Here is a 20,314-nt window from a genome sequence, read left to right as displayed (position 1 = left end):
AGAGTGAGGGGAAAGGATGAATGAATGAAGACGTTTGCAGAAGGGCCTAGAAAGAAAGCACTCTGCAAGATTCTCCCTCCTGGTGGCATCAACTCTCAGTTCAAGGTCTATGTCAGCCCTTTCCTTGCCCAGACGCATTGGCCTACAGCAGGGAATGAAGAAAGAACAAAGTCTTTAAAAATGTTCGGAAGAAAGAGAAAACGGCAAGATAAAAGACAAAAAAAAAAAAAAAGAAAGAAAGGAACCACCTCCTTCGGGCAGACTAAAAAGAGAAGCCCCAGGAGGCCGGTTGCTAAGGCGACCCTAGGGCTAGAACGGCCCCAGCCCATTGGTTGAGACGCAGGAGCCAATGAGAAGGCGCGATGTTGACGGGGTCCTAAGATGGCTGCTGGGCAACTGCTTCCTGACAGGTGAGTACGGCTTATGGAGGGTTGGTTACCCGCCGGTTCGGGCTCCGGCATGATGAGTCTGGGAGGGCCTCTTGTGGGCAGCCGAGGGAGGCGGCATGGGCGGCCTCATAGCTCCTCGGCCGAGCCTCCCGGAGCAGGCTAGAAAAGCCCCCGGCCCGGGGCCGCGGAAGCGACGGCGGGGCCGCCCTCAGCCTTCCTCGAAAGGGGCGTCGCAGCGGCCTCCCCAGCCTGTTATGTGGAGGGGGTTCTCCGTCCCACCCCGGTCAAAGTGAGAGGGGATTGAGGAGGCTGTCGATAGGGAAAACAGGCTCACGTTTACAGTTGCTGTATTCCGGAAAACAGCTCCAGTTAATGGGACTGCCAGCAGGCTAGAGACATCCTTCGCCGGAATCTGCAGCGCTTAGTTCTGTGCCCGGGAGGGGCTTCTCTCTGTTTTGGGATTGGAGTGTGGCATTGCCGCCAGAAAGCCTGCAGAATTCCGGGTTGTGCAGCCAAGCAGGAACGGTGTACCTTTCTAGACCCATCCTCTTGCAATCTTGGACCCTGTAAGTATTCTCACAGCGGAATCGACTTAAAATGAGCCTTGAACTGTTAACTTGGTTTATTGTCTTTCCATGCAGGATCTTGGGTCTGGGAAAATGTTTTCCAGGCCTCAAGTAAACGAACACTCTCTTTAATTAAAACGGTTGAATACATGCAAAATCTTGCTAAATAAGTAGTTTTTCTGGATTCCTCTCAGGCCTGTAATTCAGTTGTCCTTTCTGTACCTTTTTTGAGAAAAGGAACACATTCATTTCATAAAAGTAAATAGGATATTTACGTTAATGTTGATGTTAACATGCTTGAAAATTGTAACTATTTTTAAGTCACAGACTCTGATTATGATGTAAATTACAATCTTCAGATTGTTAAATAATTGTGGTGGCTTATAATTAGTATACAAGTGAAATTAATTTTAGATCAGACGAAGTTCAGGCTTCTGGAATTATTTCTAATCAAATACAAAATATAGGAAATAAGACAGCCTTATACGATGAAAATGGAATTTAAATTCTGGAATAGAGATGGAAAACATTTACCCATCAAGCTGCTCAAATATATCTTTTGGGTTTTGATTATAAGCAGCTGCCTGGTTGTCCAGAAAATATGACATTATTACTCAAACCTCTGACTGTGACTTTGACTTTGATGTATGCAACTTAGTATAGCATCTTGCATAGCTTTCTGTACTCAAAAAGTACAGAAAAAAATTCTTAACCAAATTTAACAAGTCTGTAATTATAGGCTAAGATCATTCTCAGCCCCAGTCGCAAATCCTTGTCCCCGCTTACAACTCTGCTCTGTAAAATTCATAATCTAAAGCCATGGGGCTATTTTTGTAAAACAAATGGATCAGAATGCATTAGGCAAGTCAGTTATCCCATCTGTAAATTGGGGGCGGGGCGGTAGGGGAGGGGCCGATATAGATAGTAATTCCTAGTGGAAGAGTTGTTGTGAAGATTAATGGAAAACCAAGGCCTGCCACACTGTCTGTATGCCATGTGCAGCAGTGACTTGCTTTGTTTCCCCTTTCTGGTTCTAGTGTTTACTGTTGTAACTAGGGTTCCTTCCCCTTCTCAGTGTCCTGAAGTGTACAGAGTTTCTCTGAAAACATCCTCTTGGCTGAGTTGCTAGGTAGAGGAGAGAAACCTTATCTACTGGGATACTGGGCTCTAATCAGGATTGCAGTGCTAGAGAGAATGGAGTGATACATCCAGGAGTGAGGTGACTCTGGGCATTTAGGGCACTTATAATATCAAAATCATAAAGAGGCATTTTAGAGCTGTAAGACATCTCAGAGATCATTTGATCAAACCTTTATTTTATAGCTTAAGAATGGAGGCCCAGACAAATGCAGTGGCTTTCTCCTAATTATGTTGCTTAGGACTAGAAACCATTTTCCAACTTTGAAGACTTTTTCCCCCTGTAACCAGTGCACAATCTAGAACGGTTTTTATTATGATTTGATTTCTCCCTGGCTGCTTTATTTTGAAAGATTGTGTCTACTAAACCTTATTTATGAATTTTTTTTCTGATAAAAATCAGACCTATAACTACCAGTGAACCTCTGATTAACATGTGAAAAATAGTGCTTCACTAAATTGGTCTTTTCCTGTAATGGTGAATGGTACAGTCTTACTGAGGGGAAAAATAAAATAGTTTGGGCTTTTTGAAATTAGCTTAGAGACTCCTGTTACTATATTCGTACTTAGATTAGGAACCACTGAACTGTACCCTGTTTTTGATTCATTGTTATCTGACCAAGTATGCTAAATAATAACAATGGGTGGTTTTCAAAGGCAAACAAACAAACAAACAAACAAGAAACCCTAGTTATTCAGACTAGGACAGTATATAAATATTTTCAGTTCATGGCAAATTGTGTTAGCCCAGGACTAAAGATGTGTTCTGCATAGTACACACAGAATGTCTTTGAGGATAATTGTGGGATGGAATAAATCTTAACTCTAGAGGTGGAGGGTGTGTAAAATGAAGAAGGTGATATTCAAAACCATGGAGAGAAAAAGGATTCTGAGTCGTTTACATTTTCCTTGGGGCTAAAATGAATGGTTAAATTGAAAATTATTTGGGTTGCAGGGTAAAAAATGAAAGCTTATGAATTAATACATTGGCTGTTATATGGACTTGGCTATAATCTATACTAAACAAATTTAAGTTTCTGTTTCTCTGATATTCCACGTTTCTTGAGACAGGCTGAGTGAATTTTCACAGTTAAAGGGTAACTTGGGATTATCTGCCTTAAAATAAAGAAATACGCTCTGAAAGGCATAAGTAAGAGACACTTATAGAGAATCATTCTCCACAGCAGCCAAAACAAGAATAACAGGAGGCCTAACATGGTGCCAGTTGGAAACTTTGTGAATGACAAGTATATGCTATGAATAGAAAGACTGTTTTGAAACATGAGTCCAAAGCAAAAGTCACTAAGCAGCCACTCCATATTGGCTGATCTGTAATTGGGCTGCTGCTTACACGGGCAACTCCATTTTGCAGGCTGCACAGTGAGTGGCAGCAGTTATCCGTGTTTATCAGTGACTGCTCAGTCTCCCTTGTATTTGTTTTTTTGAGAGTCACAGGAAAATGGCACATGACTAAAGGTTTTAAGGAGTGGAGTTCAAAACCTACCTGATTTGAATTTTGCCTGGATTTAGAGGTGGATTCCACCTTTTTCAAACTATTTTAATTTTTTTTCCTTTGGGTACACTCAAGAAATTATCATACCAGGCAGATGCCACACTGAGGACAGTTTTTAATGCCACATGAGCAGGAGCTAAAAATATATAATTTTGAGAAAATTTAAAAAGCCATAAAAAATGCCTAACTACTTGAAGGCTGATTAGCAACAACAACAGCAAAAAGCATGCCTTCTTTGGGGCAACTGAGACTGCTTCCCAGAGGGAAGCATGTTTGGGTGCCCAGAGCATAGACTATCACCCTGCAGAGATGCTAAAACAGTGGTTTAGTAGGAGACCTGTGCCACTGCCCATTGGAGAGGCATACACGTTTCATGAGCAGTCACATCTAAAGTCCAGGTCAAGGAATACTTGGCTCAAAAACTGAACAGAAACTTGCTATGTGTATAGCTGTCATTTCGTGAGGCTAGGGATTTTTGCCTGTTTTATATACTTCTGTCCCCAGGGTCTTGAAGAGTGTCTGGCACATAAGTGGGCATGTAAAATATTTTATGGACAGGAAGGGAAAGAGTTATTTCTAACATAGACTCCAGTGATGCTAAGAAATCCAAACCTGAAATTTGTTACTGTTTTAAGTCCTTAAATGATAATGAGCCTAAAGGTATATGGCAGTGGCCAAGTCATACTGGAACTTATTACTGCTTCCTTCCCCTTGCTCTCAGAACAGGAGAAATCTTTTTTATTAATAGCATGACATGTGTTTTTCAATATTGGCATATTTTACATGATGTCTTTTGTGCTATTGGAGTATTTCAAGAGTACTGCTGTCCCAACTTTAAAAATCCACAGACAGATTTAGGGATAGATCTGGGTTTTATGGGGCCTGGAGCTTATATAACTTTGGGTTTCTTCCTTTAAACAAAGAAATGCAAATTCTGAATAGAAAACTAGGTACAGTGCTTTGGAAGGACCTGTGCAGATGAGGAATCTTGGGGCTTAAGGTTACCATTATCTTCCTAGTAATTTGCCCTTATTTTATTCCTCCATTCAGAAAACCAAACACTAACATTTGTTATAGACACTTCACATCAGATTGTGACTATCAAGGAAGCAAATGATTGCATCAGTTGCTAAGTGAGTGCACCACAATTATTAGAAACTTCAAAACTATCTTATGAACCCTGTCACTCATAATAGAAATGATAAAAATGTAATACATGGCCACAGAAATAATAATAGCAAAGAGAACTTAACATTTATTGAGCCCCTAGGACCTCCTAAACACTGTGTTGAGGGGCTTATCTCATTTAATCCTCAGAATAGCCCTATAAGCAGTATAATTATCCCTGCATTACAGATAAAGAAATTGAGGGTCAGAGATGTCAAATGATTTCCTCATACTACTAGTAGTGGCAGAGTTAAGATTCTAGTTGGAGCAGTTAGATGCCAGAGTCCTTCCTCATAAAAAGCCAACAGAATATTTGGTGAGGATATTTCAGAGAGCCAGCAACTGATGAGGCTGAACCAAAGCCACAAAAAGTAAGATCTGATTCTTTGGACCTGGAAGGAGGTCTTTAAAAGATAAGAGAAATCTGTTATCACAAAATCCCTGATGTATTTGTCTCAGAGAGAATGGTGGTTTCTTTTGTTTGTTTCTTTGTTTTTTAACTAGGTTAATCACAATATGGGACAGAAAACTGCAAAACAAATTTCCGTCCTTCCATTTTATTCCTTCATATTGATAGTAAATCATGAGCAGTACAACCGGCTTCTCTATTTTAAGCATCTTTTGAAGGAACTGGTTTTGGCTCAATATATGTGCTAAAATAGACTGTGCCATGGAGATCAATAGTGAGTATGTACTTGAGTATTATACTTTTAGCAAATGATAACAATTCTGCTATTTTAAGTCATTTTATTAAACTTAATGGTTCTCTCTACTAATGGACTGTATAGCTAATGCTAAATATTATCTTGAACTTGACCAGTAGTTTCCCAAATATAGTATTGTTACTTTAAAAAGCTGTACATTTTTGTTTAATTGTTAGGATTATATTTCATTTAATATTATTTTAGCAAACAGTATTAAACTAAAAAGTAGAATATCCTTTTTACTATGATACCTTCCTCCAACTACTTATGTAGCTTAAAATTTTTCCTTTAGTTATTTTTCTGCTCCTTAGACAAGACGCCCTCTGAAAGCTTTGTCCATTAAATATAGGTGAAACATGCAGTTTTATTCTCTAATTGGTATAGCTTCAAATATGGTATTTTAATCCTAAATTGCTTGCAAAGTATGTTGTTAGGTTTTTAACATTCTTGAGCAATGCTTTACTGAATTTCATGTTTTTTTTAGACAGAACTACTCATATATTAGAGAATCAAGGCTCTATTTTCTTTACCTATAGGTGTATGTTGTAACAAACTTGTTTAAACAGCTTTTAAACTTCTAAACTTTTTTTTTACTTACACAAGGGAAGATTTTAATAATTTTATAACAGGTTCATTCTATGCCATTTTAGATTAAAAAAAAAAAGTTTAGATGGACTGTTCCCAAACCATTGTTATAATTATTAGGCACCTGGAATGTCTTCTAATGGTCTTCAAATTATTTCTATGGTTATTCTACATGTGTAAATTAATCTTTTTCCTCATAGAAGAAAAGATGTGGAGTGGGCTGCTACCTCCTGGCCTAAATGAAAGTGATGCTGAGTCAAACTCGGAAGATGAAGCTACGTTGGAGAACTCTGGAGTTAATTTACAGGAAGATAAAGAGGATGAGAGCATCAGAGAAACAGAAATCGTAGATTTCTCAACAGATGAACCAAAAACTGAAACAGAGTCAAATGTAAATGCCTATGAAGAGTGTCCTTCTGGAATTCCCATAGATATGTGGAATGTAGGTTTTCTCTGAAATGCTCTTGCTACAGCCCGTGCGTGTGCACATGCCTCTGTGTGTCTCTGCCCTGGTCAGAATGTGCATGTATTCTTGGGACTTAACAGGGAGGGAGATGGACTCAGAATGCTTTTACTGTTCTCTGAGGCATCGGCCACTTAGATACTTGCGTTTATTTTGTTTTGTGTTTCATAGAAAGACGAAGGGGGAGAAAAAAAAAAACCCAAACCACTATGTAGTATTAGCTGTTTGCCTAGCGTGGTACATGAGTAGTTTCTGTCTTTATTTTATCTTTTATTTATCTTTTTTGTTACCTACATGAGCTTCACTCTCAAATTATGAAATGACTTATTTCAAAACAAGTGAATATCAAAACTCAGGTTGTGAGTCTCAGAGAATAGAGCATCTCAAGAACTGACTACCATCATTAAATTGGTATCTTTATACACGCTGAAATATAATTGTTTTATTACTTCATTATTTTTTAAATGCATGTTTTTCTGGAAAGTATATTTGCTTCTCAATTTTTTTTTCTTTTACATAGAAATTTCAAGAATTGCATAAAAAACATTCTGAACAGAAAAGCACAACCTCAAGATTCAGAGGGAAAAGAAGAAAACGCTCCAGAAAAGGTGTTTTGTTTTAACTCAGGTTGTTAGTCGTGCTAATGCTAAGTTGTGACTGAATTTAACCATTTTTTTAAAATATGGTTTTGAAATTACTGAAGTTAGGTATTGACACTTTGTGAATTCTTTTCAGATAAATTGAAGAAGGAAAAAGAATTTCATAGGTAGGTAGAATTTAAAATAGTTTTCTATTTTAGGCCATTGTAGAAATTGTTGAACTAATTGTTTCTGATAGTAATCAAACATATGAACTAGTAATTGTAGTATAATTGTAGTAACCGATTAAAAACAGTAAAAGCAAAGACAGTATATATTGTATAAAACAAAACTTACTATCTTCTTTTAGTGAACCATCCTCAAATGAAACCCAGTGGAAAGAGCTTACTCAGTATTTTGGAGTCAATGATAGATTTGACCCGCCTGTTAAAAGGAAAAAAGTTGAGAAGGTAATATCTTTGTTATTGCATCTTATACCAGCTAGTAGGATACGTTTGTGATTAGCCTCGCCTAAAGTACTTGTCCTCATTAATTCATTCAGTTAAAAAGATGCCTACTGCATACCAAAAAGGGTGCTAGATAAGTAAATATATAGTTACAAATTATTAAAAAACTGTTAAGAGAAAGAACAGGTTGTTGTGAAAATATTAAAATGGGGGCTTCACTTTAGCATGGATGGTCAGGGAAAGCCTTTCATAGAAGGTGCCATGTCACTGAGAGCTGAAGGATGGAAAAAACTGTCTATATAAAGAATGCTAGCGCAGAGGCATGGGTAAAGATCCTAGGGAAGAGTCATCCTGGGACATTCCAGTAACTGTAGGAAGGCCAGCCTGGCTGGAATGGGGTCAGCGAGGAGGAGGGTAGCCCACTATATGATTATAGAGGCAGGCAGTCAGTGACCAAATTGTGTAGGACCTCAAAAGGCTTAGTAAAGAAATGGGTTTTATTCACAATGCAGTTGAGAGTCATAAAGGCTTTTAAGTCAAGGGAATGACATGACCTATGTTAAAAAGATTCGTATGACTGTTACCTGGTGAACTGATTGTGAGGCAGCAAAAATAGATGAGAACAGAACAGTTAAGAGACTTCTAGGCATAAGATGATGATGAATTGAACCAGAATGGTTCTGCTGAAGAAGGAAAAAAGTGGATGGATTTGAGGCGTATTGTAGAAGTAAAATTGATGATGTTTGCCTCTGGATTGCTTGCTAGGTGATAGGGAGGGTTTGGGGCGTATGGAAGGAGAGAGAATCATTCAAAGCTTTGGCTTAAGCAGTGGTGTGGATAGTGATGTTACGAAGAGAAATTTGGGGAAGGGAAAGGATTGAGAGTGGGACCTAGCCAAAGTTCAGTTTGGGACTTGAGTGTTATTGGAAAGCAGGAGCAGAGTTGTTGGTTAGTATAATGACCTTGAGATGCACATTTGTAGTTGTCAGTCTCTAGACATACTAATACTTAGTAGATGCTTGTGTGAATGAGTAACTCACTTGTTCACACAGGGAAATGTTGGAGCGTGAAAATCAAGTGCCGAGTGGTAGAGCTGGAGGCTCAGGGGGCTAGTTGAAGCCCAAGTATATTGTATCCTGTGTGTAATAGACAGATGCCTCTTTCATGGATCATTGCTGTAGACTATGTGTGTACCTAGAGACCTTTGTCATTTTCTGATCCATCTGTATTTCTTTTAAAGTATCTCTGATTTTAAATCCATCATTACATGGTACTGTGTTATTGAGGGTGCACACATTAAGGAACTGTCAAAACAGAATTTTGCGTGTAATTTATATTCATCCATATAAATTACATCTGGCTAAGGAAGTTATGGCAGTTTTCTAAACAAGGAGCCTGAGCTGGCTAGGCTTCTATCTGTCTAGGATTTTTCCTGCATTTAATATTCCACAAATAAACACAAGCATAAGAGGAAAGGAAGGACTTAGTGAAGCCCGATTCTTGCATGTTTCCTATTCTCTTGGTAGTTCAGTATAATTGCATGCCAGCAGGTTCCTACTCATTCTTTGGTTTGGGATCGTTGGTTTAAATGGTACTCCTTTGGCTGTCCTCCTAAAGTTTCTACTGCAAATCCAACAGAGTAAATAAACTAAAGAGTGTCCACATTGGAGATGCTGAGATAAAAACTAAATAAATGTAAGTCCAGCACATAGTAGCGACTGCTCATGAAATCTAGAGATGATTATGAAAATCTGTGATGCAGTTAGAACAAAACTAGCATGAATTTCCATCCACTATTTTGTTTCTCTGGAGCAGAGGCTAATCTGTTACCATATCTGAGAGAACCTTTTTATTTTGTATTCACTCAACCCTCTAGGATGGTAAAACAAAACAAACTTCTTAATATGTGTCTATCATGCAGTCTTTTTTTTCCCCCCTTTTTTCTTTTTTGGAACACTGCCAAGCTGAAACTTGCTCAACCAAGAATGTCTGTTTACAGCACTGCTGTCACCTGCCTCTCAGACAATGCAGAGGCTTGTATTTTTTAAACATAATCTTCCTAATATCCAAAGCTGTTTTAAAGTGTTCTTTGTATTAAATACAGCTATAATTGTGTTTCTGGCAGCAGTTCTGGGACTTACTAGTAATTCTGTAATCATAACATAATTATTTTGAATCTGTGGGAATTTCTTTAGAATAAATTTCACTCATTAATTTCACTATAAATGTCTCAAGTATTCTTTAGTTGAATCAGTTTGATTAGTCAGCAGTCATTATTGAAGTAGTTTTATGTATACCTAATGGATACTTTTTGGCATGAAAAACCAGAGGTACTTTATTAAATGTTAGAGTAATTGTACAATGTCTTTGATGAATTTTTCAAGTTTTTTATGAGAGGAAACTGCTATTGTATAGTGTAGCTTTTTCGAACTTGGTTTTTTTTGTTTGTTTGTTTGTTTTTTTTTTTAGCAGAGTGCTTTTTCCAAACAGACTCTTACATGGTTCTCCAATACATAGATCAGTTAAAAGGCTGGGTGGAGGGAGGGGCATAGGGATGTGGAGGGCCGAGGTATAGGAGAGGGAGGTTTAGGGGTGTGGTGAGAGAGGTATGGGGAGTGTTGTAGTGGTACCATGAAGATCCCCTGGTATCAGTTGCAAACCATTGCCTCACAGTTCCTATGTGCTTTCTGTGGGGTAGGTTGATAGGTCCAGTGTTATTCTCATAATACAGATAAAGAAACTGAAGCTCAGCATAATATGCCTAAGAAAACAAACCAGGTGAGAAGTGAAATGAGACTTTAAACCCAAGTCATTTGGTCCCAAATCTAGATTTTTTCTGAACCTGGTTTTTATTTACCTGACTCATATGATTTTTTTTTTTTTTTCTGAAACAGAGTCTTGCTCTGTTGCCCAGGCTGGAATGCAGTGGTGCAATCTCAGCTCACTGCATCCTCCACTTCCCAGGTTCAAACGATTCTTCTACCTCAGCTTCCTGTAGCTGGGACTAGAGGTGTGCGCCATCACGCCCAGCTAATTTTTGTATTTTTAGTAGAGATGGGGATTCACCATATTGGCCAGGCTGGTCTCGAACTCCTGACCTTGTGATCCGCCTGCCTTGGCCTCCCAAAGTGCTGGAATTATAGGCATGAGCCATCACACCCAGCCGACTCAATTGATTTTAAGTGGGTATGATTATATATATATATATATATAAAGTTAACAAAATTATGAATAAATATATGATTTACATTTATGTATGAAAGTACCTCTTCCGCCCCTCCACTGCCTTTCTTTATGAAGAGATTGCCTCATTTTTTCCTAGATATTTAGGTTCAGTAATGCAAACTTCAATGGATAATTCATTTGTGTTAAGCTTTAAAAATTGAATATATTAACTGAATAAATATTTAATAGCAGAATTTTCGTATAAATATATTGTGGTATAGTTTGACTTTAAAAGCTTTAACCACATATAAAAGATATTCTACATATGCACATAATAGATGTTAGCCCACAATGTTAAACCAAGTACCCATACATTTCTTAGATATTTGCAGTCCTGTCTTCTTGACATCTATAGTAAAACTTAATTAATTGGCAGTTGTTGCCTCGTGGGTTAGATACTTCGTTTAGATAAATTTTTCACCCGTGGCCAAATTGCCATTCCTAGGTTTGTCTGTGTTGAGATATATCATAAATTATGTTTTGATTCTAGCCAAAAGGCAACTTAGAAGCACACCAGGGTGCTGCAGGCTATCAGTAGCTCCTCTGTGCCTCCTGCCACTCCTATAGTATGGAAGACATTCTAGATAAGTCAAATAAAGGCTACTCTTGAGTCCACCTTAAAACTTTTCAAAAAGCCTTAATACTCAGACTCTATTTCATGAGATTGCTTACTGACAAAGTGGAATGCTTGGGTCTTGTACTTGGGTCTGAGCTTGAAGAAGTATAATGCAGTCTGTAGCCTTATAGAGATAAGCCTTCTCTTTTGCAATAATGGTATCCTGATATTTAGGTTTAATAATAGGAGCACCTTATTATTTATTGAATGACTACTATATTCTAAAAACGTGGCTAGGTGTTCTATATATATGTTCTTTGACTCATCATAATCTTGCGGAGAATGTGGTTTTATTCTCATTTTATTGCATGTGAGATAACTGCAACCCACAGAGGTTTAGAAACTCACTCAGGGTTGCTTAGTTCGTAAGTGGAGGAGCTAGTCTGAACCTAGGTCTGACCTTGCCAGCTGTGCTCTTTGTGAGCTGCTGTGAACTTACAGTCTTTAAGGAGATGGGAATGTTTTACTAAGTGTTTTGAGTGTATTTGGAATGTTAATAAGTTCTTATGGAAACAAAGTTTGGGTGTACATGGAACCAGGAGTTTTTCAGAGCTAAAAGAAGGTAGTACACGTTATTTAAATAAATTGTCAGAAAGAGAAAAGGGCTAAAAACAAAGCTGAAAATGTGATAGAAACTTAGAATTTTTATTTCTAGGAGGGTTACTCATTCAAGCCAGTCTTCTTATTATCTTTGAGGAAACAGAGGCTTATGAGTCAAGTATGTCATTTACCCAGAGCTTTGACCACATCTCCTGTCTTCTAGTCCTGTGCTCTTTCCACTGTAATATGCTATTACCTTTAGATTATGATCTTAATGGCTGGGGGAATGGACAGGCAAAAGAATGGAAGCTGTTAGTGAGCAGGTTGTTGAGATGAATGGTTGGAGCAGGTCTAGTTTGATTGCTTCCCTGCGTGAGATTGGAGAAGTTCTGAGTTGAGGTATCAGGCTATGCAAGAATTTGTAGTGCAAGGAAACTTGTAGTTTGATATTAATGTTTTGTACAAATAGATTTTGACACATACAAATATGTGTCAGTGACATTCGAGGCGATGGTTAATATTCTGCACAGGAAAGTGAGGCTGTTGTATTTACATTTTTTAAAGAAAATAACTATTTTCAGTAAAAATTAAATAAAGTTCTAGGTGCAGGTACTATTTTAAGCTCTGGGAGCCCAAGATGGAGAAGATACTCTCCATGCCCTTGAGGAATGTATATATTCTAGTACCAGGATAGATGTATATATAAATGAGTACAATACGTGTACCTTTTTTTAACCATAGGGGCGTTATTACTTCAATATTACAGTTGTGAATTCTCTTGGAAGCTTCTCAGAGTAGTTGGTATGTAATAAATGTTCCCAGTTTGAGTGGGGTCCTTTCACTGTGAATGCAAACATGGATGACGGCAGTGTGAATATCAGCTCAGTAGCACAGACTGAACGAATGTCTTCTATGTAGAAGGAACTGGGGTGGATTCTGGGACACACCAAGCCAGTGACACACAGCCTGCTCTCACTGAGTATAGGACCCAAGAGGGGAGAATACACAACTCACTGTAGTGTGTCAGACAAGTTAGGTGCTGAAGGGACACAAGGTACAGCAACAGCACAGAGTGGAGAGCCTGGTGTGGGGTTTGGGGAGGGTGATGGGGTCATAGGAATGTAGGGCTGAGGAGCTCTGCATAGATAGAGAAGGTAACATTCGATGTGAGCCTAAAGGGATGATTAATATTTTTCAAAGAGAAGCACATCAGAGGCACAGGGAACATTAGGAAAATGGTAAATGTGACCAGAGATTAAAAAGCATAGCTTTTTAATTGCTGAAGATGGGGTTGAGAAAGCATCTGGGGACCCCACTGTGAAGGGAGTGGGATGTTATTCAGAGGGAATATGAAGTAATGCTTTAAGCTGGGTAATGACATGATGCCTGTTTCAGAAAGAGAAGACTAGTTTGGAGATGGTTACAATATTCCAAATAAGGGATCGCATGTCCCTGAAGAAGCACAGAAGGAAGAAATGAGAGACTTTTGCCAAAATAGAGTTCAGATAGGAGCAAGGGGTTGGAAGCATTGAAGATAACTGAGGATTCTATCAAGGGTGACTAAGGAGGAGGAGAAGCAGGGCAGCGAGTGTTGGGCTTGTTACAGACATCATGAAATTGAAGACCTTGCCTTTGTAGGCCTTCAGTGTGAAGATGATTAGCAAGTAGCTGGAGATGTAGGTATTGGTACAGGGGAGAAGTCAGGTGTTTTTAATTATTTAGAGAGCTAAACCAGCTCATAGAAAGTAATTGAAGCTCCAGGACAGAGTAGATTACTGGGGAGGGTAAAAAGTAAGACGAAAAATATGCTAGTCAGAAACTTGAGGAACACTGTGATTAAGGGACAACCAGAAGAGATAGTGGGTAGTTTTAAGAATGAGGACACGGCCGGGTGTGGTGGCTCATGCCTGTAATCCCAGCACTTTGGGAGGCCGAGGCAGGCAGATCACGAGGTCAGGAGATTGAGACCATCCTGGCCAGCATGGTGAAACCATGTCTATACTAAAATACAAAAAATTAGCTGGGCATGGTGGCACATGCCTGTAGTCCCGGCTACTTGGGAGGCTGAGGCAGGGGAATCGCTTGAACCCAGGAGGTGGAGGTTGCAGTGAGCTGAGATTGCGCCACTGCACTCCAGCCTGGCGACAGAGTAAGACTGTGTCACCAAAAAAAAAAAAAAAAAAAAACACAGTTGACATATATTTCAGCGTGCATCAAAATCATATGGATTGCTGGGCCGCCAGCCCAGAGTTTTTCCACAGAATTTGCATTTCCAGCAAGTTTCCAGGTAATGTTGATACTGCTAGTCCAGCACTTAAACTTTGAGAACCACTGGCTTAGAGTTTAGTTGATAATGGTAATTGTGGGTTGCAAGTTAGAGAGGGAGAAGGAGTATCTAAGAAGGGACTGAAGGACCATGCCAGGGAATGAGGTTCCAGTAAAGGCAAAGCAGATGCATTAGGTAGAAAGACTTGGGGTGAGTGGAAGAATTGTATCAGGGAGTAGAATTCTAGATTATGAAGTTGTGGAGGTGGAACTTTCAGGCAATGTCTATAACATGACATACAGCAATCTTACTCCAAGTGCATTGATATACAAAGAGATAAGGAGTGTGTGCCTGAATGTAACTCAGTGTACTACTTTCCTTATGGAGAAATTCTTGTCCCTGACTACCCCCAGCAAAAGCCATCTAGACAAAACTGTTTTGTTGTTGTTTTTAAGAGACAGGGTCTTGCTCTGTCACCCAGGTTAAACCTCAGTGGTGTGATTATAGCCCACTTCAGCCTCAAACTCCTGGGCTCAAACAATCCTCTTGTCTCAGCATCGCTAGTAGCTCTGGGACTAAAGGTGTGTGTCAACATGCCGGCCAGTACAAAACTGTGTTTAGTCATGAAGCTGATTTGTATTCTGGCACAAGCTCCTTATCTTTACGTGGACCAAAATAAACAGTTCATGGATTGGCACTGTGTACAGACCAGATCTGGTACAGAGGCCACGACTGAAGCAGCACTGGCCTAGAGTATAGATTTCTGAAGTGCATCAAGTTAGAGGTCCCAGGGTGTTGTTTGGACCATCAGGAGAAGAGTTCTGCAGAAATGGAAGAAAGGGATGTTTCTGGAGACTGGTAGATGATCACAGGACAAGAATGAGTGGTGAGCATTAGATCTGTATGGCCTCAGGTCAAAGACTATGAAGCGCTGTTGAATGGTCTCCAGCTACACAGGAAAGCAAGCAGAAAAGTCTGTTGGCCTTGCAGGTATTAAGTACTTAGGTGGGGTCTGTGAGAAGGAATCGTCTTCTCTCAGCAACAGACATCAGTGACAACGTCACTGGTCTTTGTTTCTGTAATCTTTTTAGGCAAATTATGTTGTTATTTTTTACATCTCATCTCAACAAAGGCTACACAGGAACAAAATTCTCTCAGTTGATTGGCATGTTCAAACAATAGACTGATGGAAGAGACATTCTTAGGACTTCTGTTATTAAATAAGGAGGAGAAGTCTGTAAGAGGTAGAGTATTAACTGTGAATGTGGAAGTTAAAGGACTAGATAAGCCATTGTTGGGATAAAATTTGCTTGTAAGAAGCATATATTAGACCATCTTTTAAATTTTTTATTATCTGTAACAACTATTTTCACAAGCTAGAACTCCAGTTATTTAAGTCTAAGCATCTTTTTTATAAATGTGTAATGCATTCTACCCTAGTCTGTTTGGTAATCCCATGAAAATATTAATTATGATTTCCTGAAGTATCTTTAGTAAATAAAAACATATACATAAGAAAATAAAATCATTCTTATGTATAATTTTCCTCTGCTGTTTAATATTCAGCCTAATGGTCATAGTCAAAGGCTGTGGAGGCTATTGACTGAAAGTCTTGAGCTATAGGAATGGGCAGTAAGAAAAGGGACAGAAGAAACTTGTGGTTGAGAATGCAGGCTCTGAGCAAACCTGAATTCATGTGATGGCTTTACTACCTACAGACGCTGGCTTTGGCCAGGTTCAGGAGTCTTGGGCTCTGTTTCCTCATCTTTAAAACAGGATAGCATTATTATTCATGGAGTTGTTATAAGAATTAAATGAGCTTTTTTACAGTATTAAGCCCAGAATCTGCCACGTAATAAACACTCCATAATTTTTAGCTATCGTTATCATTAACATTATTGTTGTTATTAAGGGAAAGCATAGGCTTTGATTCACAAAAATCTGGATTTGCGTCTTATTTTTATTAGTTCAAGAAGTTACATGACCTCAGGTAAGCCATTTACTGTCTCAGCCTTCTGGTACTAATGGGAATGGTAGCAGCTACCTTCTGGTGTTCTTGTGAGAATTAATGGTCTACATGTGTAACACATTCAGTATAATTCTGTGACATGGTCTTGGCTAGCAAATGTTTGCTTTCCTTCCAGCCCTTAATTTTAGGTTTCTTTTTTTTCTAGTCAGGCCTTGAAAAGAGGATAGACCAGGCTGTGGAGGAGTGGAATATTGAGAAGGCTGAGGAACTCAGCAACCAGCTAGCTACTCGAGAGGTGAGTCAAAAGGGTTACACATTTTCTGTATTTTCAAATTTTCTAAAATAAATTTGTATTCTTTTTATGATCATTAATAAGTTCAGTATTAAAATATTTCATCTGAGGTTTTCCTTTTTGTCCATTTTCTTCTCTCTTATTCTGTCATTTATTTTGAAATGCTAGGTTTTATTTTGTCTTTAATGTTTTTAAATCATTCTGGTCTAAAACTTGCTAGAAATAATCCATGATTGATACTGAACCTTAGATTTTACCTGGATCAGAGAGGTTTGTTTCAGGTATGATTAAAATGCAAGCTTTCTTTTCCATTTGCATCTTTAACTCATTTGAACTCTGAGGGCAACTGTGTATTCTAAGGCCACATCCCTGAACCTTTTCTTAACCCTTGGTAAAATGCTTTCTTACTGTTTGCTCAGCACATCCCCCTCAGCCCTAAAGAATTTTGGGTCTTTTTTCTTTTTTTCTATAGTATAAAACTAATAGATATATTGGGTATTCTTTTGCCAAGTACAGAAGGCCACAAGAAGATTCTGACTTATACTCCTGGAGGTGGGGTGTGGGCAAATTCCCCCAGTTGAGAATTAATGTCAATATAGATTAAAGAGCTCATATTGGCATGTGTTTTGTTATTATTGTTGTTGCTTTGTAATTCCTAATTTCCTTTCTAGGAAAAAATCTCCACCATAGTCTTTTTTTTTAGTGCCTTGATCCTTCCCTCCTTCACCTCAGACTTTAACTACTCCATAGTGTTTTGTTACATAGAGAGCATCATGGGTTATCTGGGTAAATTACTGGCCACACTCACTATTCTGACTTGCAGGTGGACTTTTTATCCTAAACTGAGACCAGAGATAACTGTGATTTCAGCAAATTCTTCTATGGAAATACTGTTCCATCATTATATCTGATGTAAAAATATCTACTGTGGATGGATGTTTGTTGTGATTTTTGCATTTTTCGTTTTGTCTTTTTCTTTTTGGCTGCAGGCTTTAAGTATCTTGTGAATTTTTTATTTTGGCGTAGGGTAAAAACAAGTTCAGAAAGGGGATTCAGAAATTATCTTTTTTTCTTTAAACCTTTTAAAATCATTTGTCACATTAAATACTTCTGTGTTTAATGTGTGTGTATGTGTTTGTGTGTGTGTGAGAGAGAGAATATATATTAATGACTAATATAAAGGAAATTATAAAGCCATGGACTTCATTTAGGGAAATAGCCAAGAAATAACATAAATGGCAGTTATATGGCCTTTCAGAAAATAAGCTGACATTTTATATAAGGTTTTTTAAATTGTAAAATGTACATAACATAAAATTTACTGTCTTAATCATTTTTAGCTGTGCAGTTTGGTAGAATTAAGTGCATTTACATTGCTGTCCAACCATCACTACCCTCCTCCAAAACTTTTTGTCTTGCAGAACTGAAACTCTGTACCCATTAACCTCTGTACCCATTCTCCCCTCCACCCAGCCTTGGACAGCCACTCTTCTGTCTCCATGAATTTGACTGCTATGGGTATCTCATATAAGGGGAATTATTTAATATTTGTCCATTTGCATCTGGCATATTTCACTTAACATAGTGTCCTCAGATTTACTCCATGTTGCTGCAGCACGTGTCAGAATTCCTTTCCTTTTTAAGGCTGAATAATACTCCATTGTATGTACTTGTTACATTCTGGGTTTGTATTGCATTTTGCTTATGTAGTCATCTTTCGGTGGACACTTGGGTTACTTCTACCTTCTGACCATTACGAATAATGCTGCTATGAATATTGGCGTACAAATATCTGTTTGAATGCCTGCTTTCAGTTCTTTTGTGTATGTACCCGGAAGTGAAAGTGCTAGATAGATCACAAAGTATTTCTACTGTTTGTTTTTTTTCTTGTAAGATACAGTTCTCCCCTTCCCATCTTATAAGTTCTTGTGCTTGCAGTTTGACTATTACTCTGTTTCATCTCTAAGGTAGCCTTATTTTGATTCACTGAGTATAGCTTTCATTGTGTATAACAGCATTTTATTAATCTATTTTGGAATAGAAAGGTACAGGTATCTCATTTTAATAAAGTGAATTTGAAAGTGTGTTGAATGGTGCCATAAACTCAGTAGGATTTCAGTGTTAGTTGTTATTACAGTGGCTTCTTCAATATGAATAAACTAGGAGTCCTTCTCCCTATGAAGAGCTCTGTGCCAAAAATCATCTTTAAAATTCTATTCAACAAACGTAATATCTTTTGTTTGTTAGTAAGTAGACTCTTTTGGCACCTGGAACTTTTATTTCCATAGAAAGTCTTTTAGAAATAGTAGCTTCATTTCTTATCCAGCTTGGAAGTATAGTTACTTTCAAGTATAGTATATACTTTCAAGTAATTGTACTTGAAAGTATAGCAAAATTATACCAGTAGAATATCTAATCTCCAAATTTTGGAGACTTGACCATGAAAATGTCAGGAAATGGTAGGGAGGGGCAGTACCTGTGAGGTTGGAAGAGACTCCAATGTGTAGATAACCTTTCATGGCTCTAAGGATGGGGGAGTATAGTGAGGAGTGGCTCAAGATTTAAGGGAGTTTTCAGGGACTGAAAAGCACACAAGGCAGCAGTAACTAGTCCTTAGGGATGCAGAAGGTGGTGGCAGTCTGGTCTGAATATCTACCTCATTTGGATCAGAAACAGAACCTTCTAGATAACTGATACTTAAGTGCATTACTAGTGATGATAAAGCATTCCATGTCCTGCTGTATGCTGAACAAGTGTCTCTTGAATCCCTTTAACAATTCTGGAAATGTGTTACCAGTTGCTGTTAGATGCTAGCTGCTCTGGAGTCTGTGAGATAGTTCCGAGTAAAGCGTAAGACAGGCGCATAAGAAAAACCAGCAGGGACATAGAGTATGGCTGCCCTATTGTTCTTAGAAATGGTATGGATTTTTTCTCTTCGCTGGTCTCTTTAGGATCACAGGACTCAACAAGCTGGTGTCCTATTGCTGTTGCTTGTCCAGTCTTCCTTTTGGAAGATCCCAGAGTCGCGTATTGTGTGATCTCTTCCAAGTAGCAAGTGACTGACCAACAGAATCCCCCAAGTCAGTCAGTTTCCTCAGATTTTGCTTTGCTAAAAGAGGAAAAGGTAAGGGAAAGCCTAGTCTTCAGGGTTAAAATGTGGACTCCATGTGATCCATGCACAACTGTCCATCTTTTTATCTTTTTCTGCTTATTAGTACCCCCATCTGAAACAAGGGGAATTCACAGAGAAGCATTTATTTTACTGCAGGTTCTATGTTCCTTTTAGTAGAGTTAGTAATGCTGAAGTTTTGAGTTGAACACATTTTACTTAAAAAAACAACAACACCCTTTATATTTTGCAATTATTTCAGACTTTCAAAAAGTTGAGAAATTTGGAAAAAGATTTCCTATTTACCTTTCCCTCAGATACCAGAAATGCTAACATTTTACAACATTTGCCTTCATGTTTTCTAATTTGACATACTTTATTTAAATTTACCAGTTGTCCCACTAATTCCCTTTATAGCAAAAGAAACTTCTTTTTCCTAGTCAATGACTTTGCATTTTGTCGTCATGTTTCTTTAGTTTTTTTAATCTGGAATGGTTCCTCAGTTTTTCTTTGTTTCTCAGGACCTTAATATTTCTGAAGAGGCCAGTTACTTTGTAGCATGTCCCTTATAATTTTGATTTGTCTGCTGTTTCCTCATGATTAATTTTAGGTTATGCATTTTTGGCAGGAAAATCATGGGAGTAATGTTGTGTGTTTCTCAGTGTCAGTGATCCAGAGACTCGTGCTGTCTCTTTGTCCCTTTCCTGATGGTGTTACTTCGATTAACT

At 38.3% G+C, this 20,314-nt stretch overlaps 1 protein-coding gene across 3 annotated transcripts in view; it reads left to right on the top strand.

Moving 5' to 3' along the window:
- Positions 1-336: 336 nt before the first annotated feature.
- The window catches only part of FAM204A (family with sequence similarity 204 member A), a 32,549-nt gene continuing 12,571 nt past the window's right edge, over positions 337-20,314 (top strand). Inside the window, exons 1-8 of one of the 3 annotated variants that reach the window (XM_019035451.4) lie at positions 339-410; positions 753-955; positions 5,277-5,455; positions 6,262-6,503; positions 7,045-7,132; positions 7,260-7,290; positions 7,473-7,572; positions 16,391-16,480. In XM_019035451.4, coding sequence (XP_018890996.1) covers positions 5,443-5,455; positions 6,262-6,503; positions 7,045-7,132; positions 7,260-7,290; positions 7,473-7,572; positions 16,391-16,480 — 564 coding nt within the window. In that variant the 5' untranslated portion in view covers positions 339-410; positions 753-955; positions 5,277-5,442. Of the gene's footprint in view, positions 411-752; positions 956-5,276; positions 5,456-6,261; positions 6,504-7,044; positions 7,133-7,259; positions 7,291-7,472; positions 7,573-16,390; positions 16,481-20,314 lie in introns of all 3 variants that reach the window. The other 2 variants (XM_063710538.1, XM_004050171.5) reach the window with 2 other exon arrangements.

This window comes from Gorilla gorilla, chromosome 8 (genome assembly GCF_029281585.2).
Source record: "Gorilla gorilla gorilla isolate KB3781 chromosome 8, NHGRI_mGorGor1-v2.1_pri, whole genome shotgun sequence".
Lineage (NCBI taxonomy): Eukaryota > Metazoa > Chordata > Mammalia > Primates > Hominidae > Gorilla > Gorilla gorilla.
This window is presented reverse-complemented; position numbering and strand designations above follow the sequence as displayed.